Genomic DNA, 17,638 nt, shown 5'->3' with positions numbered 1-17,638 from the left:
AAAAGGGCCAAGAAAGTTGTCAAACCTAACATATCAGATTAAAAAGAAAATGGTATTTAAGTCCCTGTTAGACATTAGCAAAGTGTTCATGCGGATGGAAATTATTTTGTACAATATAAATAAGTTCTCTAAAACTAAATAGTGTCAAATTTTCTTTGTAAAATTCAATATTTCATTTACAGTAATCTAGTAGGTTTATTCTATTACCTCCAAAGTGATTAATCGGCCGAATGAGAGTAAGGATCGCGTAGAAAAGGAGTCCAAGTTGATGCGCGAGACTCTCGGAGAGAATGGCCACCGTAAACACGTCGACCCTCCTTTTCGCCGAAGATGGCTGATTTTGATAGATCAGCAGCGACCATGACAGCAACAGGATGCATATCGGTGAACCTACGTAGGTGGGCAGCCATTCTCCTACCTCGCTTCGCATCTCTGAAAACAAAAATGACATGTTGATGGTATGCTAAAAACTGCAGAAGAACCAGATTTTCATGTTCGTTTTACAACATTCTACATATTTTAAATTTGTTTTTTTCAAAAGGATCAACCTTTTCCCACCGATACCAGAATTTCTAGTTTATCCAGTTTCGTATAAGCTATCGAGTTTCAAAGCGACCTTTTGCTCTCGAAAATTACTGATTCACAAAGAAATTACAAGCATTATTTCCTGTGTGTAAAGTCAGGTAAAACATTAACATAACTGCGGAAATAAATGTTAAAAAAAAATTTTATAAAATCGAAAAGTCGACCGAGTAAAAATGATCAAACTTATGAAAATAATTTCAAGGATAAATTTTAAAAAGTGTCTTTTGAAAAATTTCTGAAAGTCTCAAATATTTTCACAATTTTGGGGTGAATAAAGTTCCGGAATTTTGATTCCAATATATTGCACACCGATCAATTATCCGAATATTCATAGTATTTGAACAGGGTGATGGATGACTATTTCGAATACGCTCAGTCAGAGTAGGTAAATGTTCGAATAACGAATAAAATTTTTAGATTTATTCGAGAGCTAACATTTTGACTACAACTTTATTCACCAAGATATTGGTTTAAAAACTCCTCGAATAAATTCTAATTTACGAATAAATTTAAAAAATGGGACAATAGAAGTTAATTCAGAAACGAATCACAATGTGTACAGGAATTGTACAAATTACAATTTTTGCGTATATTTTCAGAAAACATCAAATTTCTATACGCTGTTACCTAGTACAATTGATTTTCAATGCAGATTAATATTATATACAACATTTATTATGTAAACGTATGTTTTGTTTTACTGTTATGGAAGATGACCAACCGAAAAAAGAAATTTCGGTCATAAATAGTGATTATCACGTAATATAGAAATTTATAAAGCAGTATTCTTTAATCGCGTTGTTTTCTGGAGAACTTATTTTTAGACTTTATGATTATTATTCTCGATTTAAGGATTATTTTGTAACTTCTACAATTTTTAGTATTCTGTATCAAATTTTACATATATTCTTGAAAAATGAATAAAAATGTGAACAAAACTTTCGCCGAAAAAATTATATAGTTTATTTGTAAAAAATATATGAAAACAGGTTATTTTTTCGACCGAATTTGTAGAAAATCCCTTTCAAAAAGAGAAACTATGACACTTTTGTGCCAGACTTATCTACACGATTTTGGCCTACATTAAAAAATATACAGAATTTTTTTATGTAAAAATATTGAAAATACAGTTGTTTCAATGGAACTCCTTTTTTTCTATCGGTAAAAATATTTTCGAGGCCGTATACTTTCAAAAAATAAAATTTAAAAAAACAATAACTATTTATTAACAATTTATATCGTATAAATTCTTAGGATAGTCTTTTTAATTTCTGGTTAAATAGTATCCTAGATTCGTTCCAATTTCCATGAAAGTGTTTTGTCAGGCAGAAAGCAAAGCAGAAATCGAACGAAAGCGAGTAATTTGTAAGAAGTCGCGAGGGAACATTTAATTCCCGGGAAATTGCAGTCTGAATGAAGAGATTCGGAGACAAGGTTCCCAGTGAGATTGGTAATACCTTAATCTCGATGAAAGCTCCTGCAATTAGAGTCGCACACGTCGAATTATTACATCCCCGTGTCAGGGAATTATTGTTAATCAACGCGATGCAACGCGGTAAGAGGAAACCCGAGCATCGTGACGCCACGAGGGAAATGTCAACCGTGAACGAAGAAGAGGACTCTAGTTGAAGAAGACGACATCGAGCCCTGCAGGAAATTTTTCTTCCTCGTTCCATGTATTCAGCAGCGGTTTCTCCGCTTCTGGTAGCGCGCTTCTTTCACTGCACTGGCCGCTGCAACTTTCTATTCCGCGTGCAGTCATGGTCTAATTTATTATTGGAAGCCATGCCGGCGAATTCCAACAAACCGATCTCTTGGGCGAAGAATGTTTTCCAGAAACGTTCGATCACTAAATGTTTACTTTCGTACCGCTGAAGAAAAATCTTTAAATACAATTTAGAAATTTGCTGTTTTTTTAAAAATAAATTGTAAATAAGGTGACAATTTAATGTGGGCATGTTTGGCATAATAATTATATAAAATGACTTTTAATTTTGTAACTTTTTTTTTAATTCACATAGTTATCATTTTTCAAATATAATTAGGAAATTTCTTGATTTCATAATGGAAATGATAAATTAATTAAAGAAATACGTGTATTTGGTAAATAATAAATCAAATTTAATATGAGAAAGAAAAGAGATAAAAGGATTATGAGCACGCAGACAGATGGTCTTAAAAATAAACGAAATTAAATTAATCATTTTATTATTACGTATTATTTATGAAATATAATTTTATTCTTCAATAGTTAATTATATGAAACAATTTCTTGTTACATCTGTCTTAATAATTAATACTAAATAATCATTGGACTTTTTATTTAATTTTGACACAAATCCTGACATGTTCATAAATTTTAATTTGATCCAAAACGTTTTGACTTTAGTTCAAATCATCGAAACAAAGAACAAATAATATAAAAATTATGTAATAAAAAAAAATAAAAAATAAACTTAAAATTAAATTATTTACTTTAAGGGTATCTTCTAGTAATCCATGTCAAAAAATTTTATATATATCCGTTAAAGATGAATGACAAAGTGAACGAAAAACTCGTATTGAAAACTCTCATGGTTTTTCGTAAAAAATTCACAAAGAATGCCTATTGTGCCGTCTAAAAGTAGATTGTTAGGTGAGTGAGAGTGGAACACACACAGTAAAACTGTGATAATATCGCACGTAATATAAATGAAAATTTAAAAATTGTTTTATAACTCAAAACTTGACTTTCAACTTTTCTACTTTTATACCTCTTTATTGTTTTAATATATCAAAACTAACTGTATAAATACAGCAAAAACGGTATTGTCTATTAAAGGAGTTCCTCCAAAAATTCGAGATTAGGCGAAAGACGTCGTATTCCAACGTTTCAAGAAATTTATGTTTCCTTCACCTTTTTCACTCATGTTCCATGAAAGAAAATAAACAAATGGAAAACATGCTCAGATATACATGAGAGAACACCAGCTGACGGTACCTAAACTGTCATAGTGATGATTATAACAGGAGATGGCAATAAAGAACGATTCCATATGAAAGGCAACTCTCTGTTTAAATTAAGCATACCGTTATTGTCACACGAAGCGTATGAATAGAAAAACTCCACGTGAAAAACGGCAAACTATTATTGCGTTATTTATTCTAAAAATATGAAATGTAAAAGTATGTTGTTTGTTCAGAAACAAGTTCTATAAAATCGTAAGGCAAATATCCATCGAATAAAATAATTGTAAGGCTATACCATTTAATTTAAAGCGATTTTAGACAATTTATAGTATTTTAGACAACGAGTATTTCAATATTGCTTTCAAACATTCTCAGTGACATTCCATTTAATGAACTTTGTCTTCTTTTTGGCGATCCGCGCGAGGTGGGATCGAGGAAAGTTGACAAAAGAAAGCAGGGATCAAATCGTCGAGAGAACTCGACGGTTTCCCTCGAGCACGAAGAACGTCGCTAATAGCCACGCATTAAACTCGATGATTTCTGTATTATTTCGCCAGATGTTTCAACGAAACGATTGTTACGCGACGAGGAAATATCCCTTGAACTGTCAGTCACGGACTCTCTTCAGAAGCAATCTCTATTCAGGAAGGATTCGCCGGGGTTGGTCGAGGTTTCTAAAAAAGAAACGACCGAGACGAATGCATTGCAAGAGGCGAATCTCTTGCAAATCGTTGTTCAAGTTTCTAAGGTAACTACTTTCTCGTGGACCTTATCACGAATGCAAAACTAATCGAAAATTATAAACGTGTATCTTCGATCTCTTCCGAGCGCTAGTCAAACCGCCTTTTCCTCGTTCGGACGCTGCGCAACTTTCACGCGCAGCTAACGACCCCGTACAAGTTCGCGCGTTCAAACGGGATTTTTTTCTGGAAAATTATCGGCGAGGGAATTTCAAAATGGTCTCGCAACTGTCCGCGGGAGAACCGGTGGCAATAATCGTTCGCGTTGCTTGCGTAACTGGTTTAATAGGTGCGATTGGCGCTGGGAGATATGGCGGGAAAAATCTCCCAACGAATGAAATAATAGAAGGTGAGTGAGTATACGACTGACAAGGAAATTAGAACAAGAATTATAGTTGAATGGAAATTTCTATAAGAACGATTAATTGACAAATATTAATTTATTCTATAAACTTATATTAGTTACTGTACAGAAAGTTTACGAACAAACACAATGCATTTATTGTGGAACGATGTATGTAAAGGAACTCGCGAGTTTCCAATTTATAAACAAAAACACTATAATAGCGTCTAAGTTAAATACATTTGTATAGAAACAGTACTAGTAATTTATTCGCTTCTGGTTTTATCACTAGCATTGGAAACATTGTCAATGACTTAGAAATAGTGAGTATTTAAATTGGAATATATAATTTATAATGTAATATTATTATATTTAAGATAATTCATCTTGAAGCAAAATGGTACGAGGAAAAGTTTAAAGCGTAGAAGAAAACGGGAAAATAGAAGTACATATACCACAATGCAAATTTCCCTGTTCGAGACATAGACTAATATTATAATTTTCAGAATTTTTATAATAATTTATTAAGTTGTTCCTGTAAAAAACATTTAACTTTTTTATTCATAATAATATTGTTCTTGTTGAAATTTCGTTCACTTTGTTCACTGAGTCATTCACAAGAGTATAAAAACAATTTTTTGACAAGTAAATGTACACACCAAATTCCTTTGCATACAACTTTTATTTAAGCCATAGAATCAATACTGTAATATTATAAATATAAAAATACGACTGTAAAAAATAAAAATATGTGTATAATATCCATAGACACATTTAGTAATTAGAAATTTTATTACTATCGGTCAACATTTGACACCTAATCTAGTATTAGAATATCCAGAACTCAATAGAACGTCTAACTAATGATTTACCTACATTGTTTGTTCCAAAAGTAATGAGATTATCTTTTTAAATGAGGTTATAAGAAATCAACGTTACAAAGGTCAAAACTATTTAAGATGTTATTTTTCAATCATAGGTAATCATTACACCTATTACCGTGGTATTAAAGACCAACATACGTAGAATTGAAAATATAATAATTTCCTACAAAAAAATATTTGTTTACATTTCGCGATATTTGTAAAAAATTCCTCAATTATTCTTATAATCATTAAATTTGTTAGGGAGACTTCTATAAATGGAGAATTTATGTTATTATATTTTTCTTAAATAAGGACATCATGAGATTTGTCGAAAAAGAAGACGAAATAAATTGATACGACCTAAATTAACACAGGGATAATTTTGCAACGATAGTGTCCGCGTTTTTGTGTAAGTTATGAACATTAGGTTCGCAGACAAAGTATCTAAAAATTACTGAAATTATAACATAATAATCCCTGTTATGAATGTACGCGAAGAAAACTGAAATTAACATATAATTAAAAATATTAGTTTGAAAAGTGTCGAATCATATAAAATATCACAAAATAAGAATCGAATTTTGTAAATCATTTATTGATTGGGCCAAGGAAATTATTCGGACAATTCTTGAATTAATCAAGGTCTTATCGAACAACTATTAAATATTTAAAAAATACTAAAATGTCACAATTCTGAGATTTTTAAGTATGTACAATACCTACTTTTATCGCAATATAAGCATCAAGTGATTGAGTTTCAGTTTCCTTCTATAGCAGTCTTATTTTCTGTCCTACTTGCAAATATTTTCAATACTCGACTGCACATGTCAGGATTATTCTGAAGGATAAATCATACGTCAGGGACGAGGTAGAGTGTCAAAGACGATATTTTCAATGAATGTTTGATTTACGAAGCACGCAACGCTTTTAAAATCTTAATTACCTATCTGACGAGCGCCTTGGAACTTCATATTGTAATTAACTTCTAATACGAAAGTATTTCATTGAGTATAGTTACATAATACTGTTAAATAAGACTATATTTTATGTGAAATTTTATTAACAGACTGAGAATATTTATGCAAATGCATATTTTTATAAAAATCGAAAGCAAAAGCAGGACTTTCATTAAAATTTATTTTACATTTTTGTTAATATATGGTATATTTTCGTGGAGTCTCAGTAATCGCATGCAATTTGAACAATAAGTACGAGAAGTGATAGAATAATACATCAAAACACTATTGAATTTAAGACATAAAATACAATTTAATATTAACAGAAAAGTGTCAACAACTGACTATTGAAAATGTATAAAAATTACTTATTCAGTGTAATATGTATTATAACTGATCTAGACATTAAATTCTTTATTGTGGCTAAGTTGTTAATCGCAAAAATAGTGTTAATTATAATTTTCAATATTTTTTACAGTTTAATAAAATATAATGATATTTTATTCATCGATCTTTACTAAGGAATTAAGGATTGCCACGTTGTTTGTTCCAAAAAGAAGGCAGGGTCTAGTTTTTGACATTTTTAAGTTTTTTGAAAAATGATCAACATTATTTTATCACGAGTTAGTCTTTTACAATTTAATAACCACGATGTTAATTTCCAATGATTTTATTATATAATACTTTCGTACATCATTACACATGGTTCTTTGACCTATTAAGGATTCTTGAAGAGACCCAACAAATATATGGGATGAAACATTCTTATTATTTCTAATTGACGTAGTGGAAAAAATATAAAAATACTACTTTGGAAAGTCAAATTATTACACTTTTCCAAACATAATAGACTAAAAACAAATTATTAATTTTTTTTTTAATTTTATAGTAATCTGGAGTATATTCTGCACAGTACATGTATATTGTACATACTATTTGCACATTTAGCATATTTTACGTGCATACATATACAATACATTTTTTATATGCATGAACATTGTCAGTCCATTTGTCAGTGTAAATAAATATTATTTTCTATTGAAATAATTTATGCAAATAGGGAATCTTACAACGAGGCTTGAAAGAGATTGAAACAGTCCACAAAAGATTAGCCAGCATAAATAATCTTTAGAGCATGTGTCCTCCTCACAATTATATTTGCCAAAAATTCGTCTTATTTAATGTTTGTTAAACATTTTCTTTGATTCTAGTTTGCATACAATTATTATAAACTTGAAGGTACGTTTTATTAACAATAAATTCGTTTGCATTGAGTCTTCTTATTTTAAATAATAATTAGACACATTGTTAGGTGCAGAAACTTGCAATCCCTCTGTATAAATACACCCTTGTGGTTCTCTGAATCTCAATTTATACGGCTTTCAGTCAAAGTGAAATTAGTCTCTAGTAACGTGGATCAAACCAGTTAGAAGCCACAGAAACCAGGTTAATTTTCCTTCCACTGATAACAATGTCGTTCGAAGAAACCAGTCTGAAGATCTTGTCTTTATTATACGCGGCTCTTTTGCGCGATGTGAACATTGGTCTTCCTGCCGTTCATGCCGGAAGTAGGTTACACGAAGAAAGTCTACGGAAACGTGCTCGTCCGTATGGCGGATATTTAAAAAAAGACTTCACTTTCACGATGAATTACGAAATTTTTATTTGTCGGTCAAACGTTCAAATTCTGGGATATAAATTCTCCAGTTTGATACCAATCAATCTTTGGAACTGAAAATCTAGAGTACAGAATCTAAGAGAATCTATCGTTAAAATACCAAACCCAAGAGAATTTTTTATCACCAGAATATCCAAAGTCATATTATATTTTATTAGGTGTACAAATGAAAAATCCAAATTATCTTAAACAGTTATAAAATCAAGTTTAAAGTCAATAGATTTTCCTGCTCTTTTGGGATCATATAGTGTTGACATATAGCTAGTTAAAACAAAAGATAGTTTAGCGAAAGGCCCAACATAATCTTCAAAAGTATTCAATTCAGTAGAGTCGAAAATGGCAACAGATAAGGTGCATATCCGACACTGCATTCTTTACAAATTCCAACAAGGGAAAAATGCTGCAAGAGCATGCGAAATGATTTGTTCCTTTCTCAGTGAAGGTGTTGTATCGTATGATGTGTGCGCATTTTGGTTTATGCGGTTTAAAAGCGGTGATTTCAGTCTAATCGACAAACAACGCCCTGGAGGCCCTCGAAAGTGCGACAACAATGATTTGGAACAACTGCTCTCTTAGAATGCGGCACAAACACAAAAAGAACTTACAGAACAGTTAGGAGTAACCCAGCAAACGATTTTCAAACGCCTACGTGAGATGGGAAAGATCCAAAAAGACGGGAAATGAGTTCCGTATGAACTCACTGCAACCAACAAAATTCAACGAATGGCAGCGTGTCTTTCTCTTCTCAATAAGCAGCGTCGAAAGTCTTTCTTGTGGAAAATCGTTACGGGTGATAAGAAGTGGATACTCTATGGCAATCCGAAACGCAGAAAGTCATGGGTAAATCCCGGCGAAGCACCAACATCGGTTGCAAAACCCAATCTCTTCGGAAAGAAGGTTCTTCTCTGCATTTGATGGGATATCAAGGGCGTGGTTTATTATGAGTTGTTGGAACCGGGTGAAACAGTTATTGCGGACTGCTACCAACGTCAATTAATCTGCTTGAGTCAAGCATTGGAACGAAAACGTCCGTATACTGCCACAGGAGAACGTCCAGTGAAATTGTTGCATGAAAACGCCAGGTTACATATTGCTTCCTATACAAAAGACACCATAATGAGTCTTGGCTAGGATGTCTTGCAGCACCCGGCGTATTCACCAGACATTGCTCCATCTGATTATCACCTGTTCCGGTCGATGCAACACGCCTTATCCGACATGCACTTCCAATCAGTGGATGAGATCCGAAAATGGCTTGACGATTTTATCGGGTCGAAAAACATAAAATTTCTCCGAAATGCAATTCATCAGCTGCCTGAAACATGGCTTAAAGTTATAGAAAGTAACGGCGAATTCTTTGATTGAACAATTCAATTTACTTTCTTGTAAAATAATCATTGAATGTGGCTGAAAAAATTGGATTATTCATTTGTACACCTAATATAATTATATTATTTTGATGTAAAATAAAATTTACATTTTTTTCTATATTTGTTAAAATTCCTTTTCTTAAAAGTTTCTTAAAAGTTTCTATTACTTATAAAAATAAAAATAATTAAATACTATACATGGTATTCGGCCATCCCTGGGAAAAATTTTAATGGGACATTCTAGAAGCCAAAATAAGACGAAAATCAAGAATACCAATTTGTTGATGGAGGCTTCGTTAAGAAGTTATTAACGTTTAAAGTTCCGCCCGTACTGAACTTTTTCTCGAAAATGCACAGCACTTCTGGTTAATGTCGATTCACGAAAAATGATTGCAATTGACCCCTGCAAACGAAAATAATTTTTCCAGAAAGATTTGAAATTTTTCAATTTCGCCTTTTGTCGATTTTTCTTAAAAATTCGTTATTGATTTTTAGTAATTTTGTTTGACGCCCTATAGAAAAGTTGTCTAATACTTTTTTGTGGGTACCTATGAGCTCTACTTCAGAAAAAAGTTTTATTGAAATATATTCACTATTGCAGGAGTTATGGCAGTTTGAAAATTGGACCATTTTTATGGGGTTTTTCTAACTTTACGGGGTCAAGCAACAACTTTTTCAATATTGTTAGAATTTCTACATATTCTTCATCAAAATATGCGTTATTTGCCGTTTGAAACATTAAAATCCTTCAATCCGTTCAGAAGTTATGACGTTTTAAAAATATGCAAGAAATTTTCGAGTGACATTTCTGGCCCGAAATTATATTTTCGTTGAGGAATTTTTTTCTCAAAAATGGTTAGGATTTCGAGGGTATGTGTAATGACTAAAAATGATTACAATGGACCCTTGCAACCGAAAATAATTTTTTTAGAACGATTTGAAAAATTCTTTTTTCGCCGAAAAATTTCAGCACCTACCCGAATTTTGTTCTCGAAAGTGGGTAGGATTTCGTGGGTATGTATGTTCACTAAAAATGATTATAATTGACCGCCGAACTTTTTAACGAAACCTCAGTCAAGAAATTGATATTCTTGATTTTCGTTTTATTTTTGCTGCTAGTCTCCCATTAAAATTTTTCCCAGGAATGGCCCAACACCCATGTATACGTTCTTCGATGAAACAAAATCGTTTGAATAGATTGTCCGTGTTATGAATAGAATGTAATTTTCCAACATAAAACCAAGTTTAACTTAATTTAAAATATGTATTATCATTTAGTTTCTTTTCAGTATTAAATGTTGTTTTAGTTCTTTGCCAATTTTTTAAACAGTAAGACATAAATATTAAACTGTGATCGTTTTCAATTATAGGTCAATAAATATAGAAACATTTTATATTGTTATATTAAATTTTTAATATTATAGACCTGATAGAATGATATTTCTAAGCCAATATACTAATATATTTGGTAATCTTTAATGAAAAAAAATTTTTACCCTTCTACTCCTTAATCTGAAACGAAGATTCGAATATTTCTTTGAAATGTTGCGATAAAAAAAAGAAACTACAAAAATTCTTTAGATTTCGTTAAAAGCCACTTCGTAAAGCAACGAATTTACAGCCTTTCGTTTCTAAAAGTCATACGTTTCCCTCGGAATATTGATTACAATGGATCACGCAGGAAAGAACACATTCGAACTGATTGCTTCCTAATCGCCCGTGTTGAAATACTCGTAAACGCATACATGTGGAAAGAACGTGTTTCTAACCAATACAGTGTATGAATTATGGGACGCAACGGCGAGAGGTGTGTCGTTCGATTAGGCTGGAATGCTGAGAGGTGTAGCATCAACCAAGGTCGGAAAAAAATGCTTGCTGGTGCGAAGCCACGCGAGATCAAGAGGGAAGACGTTTATACTAGCGAAACCTGACCTTGTTTCGGTCGGGGACGCTCGAACCAGTTCTGAAGGAACAAAATTCCTGGGAGGAAGACTTATGGAATAACCCATTCTTGGCCCTGCAAGGATTCACGAACGACTAGAGGACTCCTGAAACTATAGAAGCTACGCAAAACAATTATTACATTCTATAGAAACGGTAATGGAACCAGAAAGAAGGAACTCTGGTGTCTACAGAAAAAACGAATCTATTATCTGAGTTTTAATCGCTTGTAACGAATAACAAAACTTAAAAATTCTTATTTTTATTTATAATTTCTCAGGTAGGAGGTTTTTCATTGAAATAAATTAAAATTTAAACCCTTCAGCTGGAAATATTAAGCAACATTTATGTTTTGGGATATTATACCGAATATCTATTGTAAGACATATTCGTAATCAAGAATGAAATCTGTTTAAAAAAATATTTCTGAAAAAAAATCTGAGTTTTGAAGAAAATATTACTAGGTTAAAAGATCTATAAATAGATCTGCATGGATTTACAAATTGCTAACTAAAGTGTAAGATTCTTGAAACCATAGGAAACCTTGAGAAATGAAAATTATATTTTACAGAATGGATTGAGCACTATTTTTGGATCCTTATATCAAAGTAGATCTATTGGAGGATGTATCTTTATTCGTGAAATTTGAATGTTCTTTAATAAAAGAATATGGAGATTTTTGAGAACTAATCATACATTCTGTAGGAAGACAGAACAATTTCTGGTTTAGAAGATCTGTAAGAGATCTTGCAAGGATTTGAAAATCTCTGATAAAAGATAGGATACTGGAAAATATGAGAAACATTGAAAATCAGAAGTTACATTCTGCAGAACAGTATTTTAATATTAAAGAATCTATGATCGAGAAATGTCTGTTAGTAGACCTTTCCTAGATCTTGGAAGAATTTACAAATCTATTAAAATTCCTCAAATTCTAAAAACTTTTGAGAAGTAAACTTGCACTCTGTAGAAAGTGACGAGCAGTATTTTTAGAAAAAAACCTCCAAGAAAAGTAAAGTTAATCAATCTAAAAAAAGGGTATCATTTTTTTGAATTTATAAAGGCATACTTCTGATAGATTTAAAAGAAAGTAATGCTACGATAAACGGTAAATATTATACTAATTTCTATAACTGCGAGAAATTATACTAAAGGTGTGTGCAGTTCCTCCGTGACAATGTACTAGTTCACACGGTTCTTGTCGTGAATGCTACTAGCATAATGCTACAATAAAAAAATGTGGACTTGCCGAACTAACAGTAAGTCATCTACCTTATAACCTAGATCTAGCTCTTACCGATTATTATCTATATTAAAAACCAGTCGCAATAATCAATACATTATTTTTCATTGAAATTCTAGTTTCAAACAATTAAATTTCAAGGTAATGGAGAGGTCAATTGGACATAATTAGATCATTTTGAATATTTTTTTATTGATGTTACGCATCTCAACTTCGCGTCATGAGAAATGTATTAAAGCAGAGGGAGACTTTATTGAAAAATAATAAGCGATTTGTTATTTTGCAGAAGACCTTTCCTAGTAAAGAATCCTTAGGAGTCTGAGAACTCCTTAGAAGTAAAAGTTACATTCTCTGGAAGGTGCAGTATGCTGAGTAGAATATAATCCTATGTACTAGGGGTATTAAAAATCTCCCAGAGATTCATAAATTCCTTAGAAATTGAAGAATCTAATTAAAGAAACTAATTAAATTCATCAAAAATAAAACTTAAATTTTACAAAAGTCGGTATTAATTATTTCCAAAATTACAAAATCCAAGGATAATGTAAATGTATTCAAAATTCATCTAATAGATTTACCAATCTTATACATTGTATATTTTCCGAAGAACGATCTGTGCAAATTTTTATCCATGATACGCATTCTCATATCTCGGCAAGTCAGGATTTTCAACACTGATTTAAAAAACATCGATTTAGCTAATATTAATAAATGTATATTGTACATACTATTTGCACATTTAGCACATTTTACTTGTATACATATATACATTTCTTATATGCCTAAACATTCTCAGTTTATTTATCAATGTAACTAAATATTATTTCCTCTTAAAATAGTTTATACAAATAGGGAATCTTACAACGAGGTTCGAAGGAGATTAAAACAGCCCACAAAAGATTAACCAGCATAAATAATATTCGAGAACGTTATTCTAAGAAACATTACATAGAAATGGTCTATGAGCTCCATTAGACTGGCAAAAAAGTGGTCCATGGGGAAAAAAAAATGTCTGACCGTATTTTTCGTTTCTTTACTTGCTCGATCGTATAATGCGAATGGAAAACTTCTAGAAAACATATATTTTAACCAAATGTTCTTAATCTCGTCCTACATAATCATCAGAAACCTCTTTGCGTTTCCTTAGACGGGATATTCGAGTGCCAAGGGTCAAAATATAACTCCCTTCGAGAGTTTCTTTCGGCTGATAAAAAAAAGTTTGCTGTTCGTGGTTTAAAATAAGCACGATAAGAAATTGAGGCTCGCGTATTAGCAGCGTGATTGGTTGGAGCGTAGGGAACAGCAATTCGCGCAATTACCTTACGGTGGGATGAAATTACGTTTCATGATTGTGACCTTTGGCCAATTAGAGCCTTCTCCATCCAGCAATCAGCCGGCCTACGTGAAAACGATATCTGGTGTCACGAGTATCGTGCCCCCCCAGTAAAACTGGATGCTCTAACTCGGTCATGTGAAATTCTGTCGCCCACTCTAATCGCCGTGTCTCCGTTCCTCTTTCGACGCGCGAGGTCGCTATAATTTCTCTGGCTCGCGATCGGGACGTCCCCGTCTCCATCGAGCTCGGAAAGGACGCTGGCCTCCACCTTGGAACTATTTCTCACGATTAATCACCGATCCTTCGCCGGGAATTTCGTTTTACGTTGCTGCGATCGAGATACGCCTCCGGGGATCAGGATCTTCGATTAGAATGCAGGAATGCTAGGATCCGGTTCGTTCGAGTCGAGCTTCCGTTTCTGGATTTGGAGATCAGAGAAACTAACTCTCGAGAAACTTCTTTGACGATCCACTCGGACGAATACCACAGTTTTTATTTAGGTACGTTGCTCTTACCGCGAGTACCAGTGGGTCCCGATGTTATATGTGATAATTCATCTTTAAACAAAATGCTACGAGGAAAAGTTTAAAGCGTAGAAGAAAACACGAAAATTGAAATACATATACCACAATGCAAATTTTCCTGTTAGAGAGATAGGCTAGTATTATAATTTTCATACTTTTTATAATTTATTAAGTTGTTCCTGTACAAAGCATTTAACTTGTTTATTCATAATAATATTGATTTTGTAGAGATTTCGTTCACTGAATTCACTGAGTCATTCATAAGAGTATAAAAAAAATTTTTTGACAAGTAAATGTACACACCAAATTCCTTCGCAAATAATTTTTATTTAAGAGATAGAATCAATATTGTAATATTATAAATATCAAGATACAACTGTAGAAATAAAAGTATGTGTATAATATCCACAGACACATTTAGTAACATACTAATGATTTTCCTATGAAACTTTATTACTATCGGTCAACATTTAACACCTAATCTAATATTAGAATATCCAGAACTCAGTAGAACATCTAACTAATGATTTACCTACATTGTTTGTTCCAAAAGTAATGAGATTACTTTTTTAAATGAGGTTATAAGAAATCAAAATTACGAAGCTTAAAATTATTTAAGATGCTATTTTTCAATCATAGGTAATCATTACACCGTGGCATTAAAGACCAATATACGTAGAATTAAAAATATAGTAATTTCCAACAAAAAAAATTTGTTTAGGTTTCCACAATTATTATATTGCGAGTACCAGTGGGTCCCGATGTTATTTGTAGCCCACGTGTTGTTTATAATAATTATATTTGCATAAAACAAAACGGTTATGAGCGAAACGCGGAATTTAAACATTAGAAATGAATTGTATTTCAAAATAACAAGTGTTATGGCACAAAATTGCATTTCCTCTATAAATGTTTGCTTCAGACTAAACCGAAGATTTATGGAAAAGAAGATCCATGGAAAATATGAAATAGGATTAGATATCCAACAATTGAGCAACATAATAATAAGTTTCTTTTGACAATTCTTGTACAACTTATAACTTGTGAAGTGAACTTGTGTCGAAAAAAAAAGTTTTTAAACTATACAGAAATTTTATGAGTTACTTCTGAAATCCTAATAAAATCAAAAGTTTACATAAATTCCGTGAGGGGTTAAAATGACTACTCTCGGTATATGTAGGCATATTAACACTAGAACTACCGACAATTATAATGTATTTATTTGTACCAAAGAAATTAAAACGATAGATACACGAAGAACTATAATTCAATGTAAATAAGTGCTTATTCATTCTCTTATAGAAAATTACAGTAAATTTTTTAGAATTTTTATTAAAATATACGAATGGATCATTTTGACTGCTTTGGTAGTTCTAGTGTTAAAGAAGATAATTACATATTATATTAGGTTAGTGCATATGGAATATCAGATTTCACAAAAAAAATTTAAAGCCACTTTTATAAAACAAAATTATATTAGTTAAAATTATTCTTATCTGCACAAATATCATTTGTTTAAGAATCTGAATTTTCAATAAAATGTACAATTTTTTTCTTTGACATATACAAAATATAGAAGTGTACAAAATAGTCTACGAAGAAATGTATAAGTATATATTTGTATATTTTTGGCCAGTAATGTACATCACTTCGACGATATTAAAAACACGGAAACATTTTCTATTTTACAAATTGATAGTTTGAACCTTTAACGCGTTGATTTCATGATCAAATCTACGAAATTGCCTGCGAAGTCAAAGTTTTATTTTTTGTCGATTGGAAACTAGATAATCCAAAATTAATTAGCGTACAATTATCCCTCAAAATACACGGTTTCGATTATACAACGCTACATGCACTAAAATTAAAACAAAACGTAGAAAAAAGATTGACACCATACAAAAATATTTTGAAAGAAATGCAAAAGAGACGTGTTAAACTAAAATTATGAATTTATAGTTTCCGGTTGACAGAGATTTGAAGTGTGGAGGAAGAAAGAGAGGATGTATTTCGAGAAATAACTGTATTTATTTTTGTAACCTTATTGAAATTCTTAAGTCCTGTCAAATTAATTTTCTTTAACATTTCATCTTAACAATTGCGAGTTTAGTTTCTTGTACTGGTTAGGGGGTGATTTAATGTGAAAAAATAAGTCGAAAATGTGGAATAAAAAGTTGAAAATTAATCTAGTACGCGTGCAATAGACTATTAAATAGAGTATGGCTTGGACATCGCTGGAAGTAGAAATAGCGAGTAATGAACAGACACGTCAGACAAATTAAAGTTAATTATCTCGAAGATGAAGCATTGAACGAAAGCATTTTATTCTGCATTTTCGATTCATTTGTTCACGTAAAATCACCTCTTTCCCGGTTTTATGGTTACTAAGACACCTTGTTTACTGCAAATCGATTGGCAAAATGGCGTCGTACTGCTCCAATCCCCAAAATAACCTAACCACGATCCCGAGTATTTCATATATTCTACACTACATTTTGCACATACACTATCTCTTTATTTTAAAATAATACATTTAACTATCTCAAATTTATTATAATGTAAATTTCAAGCTCATTTAATAATGTCATCGATCATACACACGGCCTGAACGGAAAGTCGCGTAATAACGGTGCTACATTCGCCGTTTTAAGGGGTTAGACTACTATACAAGGTTACACGAATCAATTTAAATAAAATTGTTCTCCCTAAGTATAACAGAAGCGACCAAGAGTATTTTCCACTTAGACTCACGCGGAAACTTGAAAAACATAGCGAAGAAAATTTTGAGTGTTGAATCTGTAAGGAAGAAAAGTATTGTAATCGAAAACAATTACGGAAAAAGATGTTTTAAAAAAGAAAATCTGTTTATAATATACAATGTAACTGCAGATTTAACTTTCGTGTTTCTATCCGAAGATCTGACTACGTTTTAACCAAAATCCGCTCTTGTAATTTCTCTAATAGATATTCATTATTGATAAAAGTTCTAAAAAATGTTTTAAATAAATCTTAGAGAGAATTTAATCTTGCGTGGAAACGTCAAATAAACAATTTCTTTATCGTGGCTCAAATTTAAATTAAATGAAATCTTATTCCATGCGTACTCG

General features: G+C 31.8%; 1 protein-coding gene across 3 annotated transcripts in view; it reads right to left on the bottom strand.

Annotated features, from left to right (window-relative positions):
- LOC122402483 overlaps window positions 1-17,638 on the bottom strand; it is a 56,857-nt gene that overhangs the window by 26,891 nt on the left and 12,328 nt on the right. For all 3 annotated transcript variants that reach the window (XM_043405303.1, XM_043405305.1, XM_043405304.1), the window contains exon 2: window positions 208-432. In XM_043405303.1, the coding sequence (XP_043261238.1) occupies window positions 208-430 (223 nt within the window). In that variant the 5' untranslated portion in view covers window positions 431-432. The remainder of the gene's footprint in view (window positions 1-207; window positions 433-17,638) is intronic.

This window comes from Colletes gigas, unplaced genomic scaffold (genome assembly GCF_013123115.1).
Source record: "Colletes gigas isolate AHSC1104 unplaced genomic scaffold, ASM1312311v1 Colletes_gigas_Sc00037, whole genome shotgun sequence".
Classification (NCBI taxonomy): Eukaryota; Metazoa; Arthropoda; class Insecta; order Hymenoptera; family Colletidae; genus Colletes; species Colletes gigas.
This window is presented reverse-complemented; position numbering and strand designations above follow the sequence as displayed.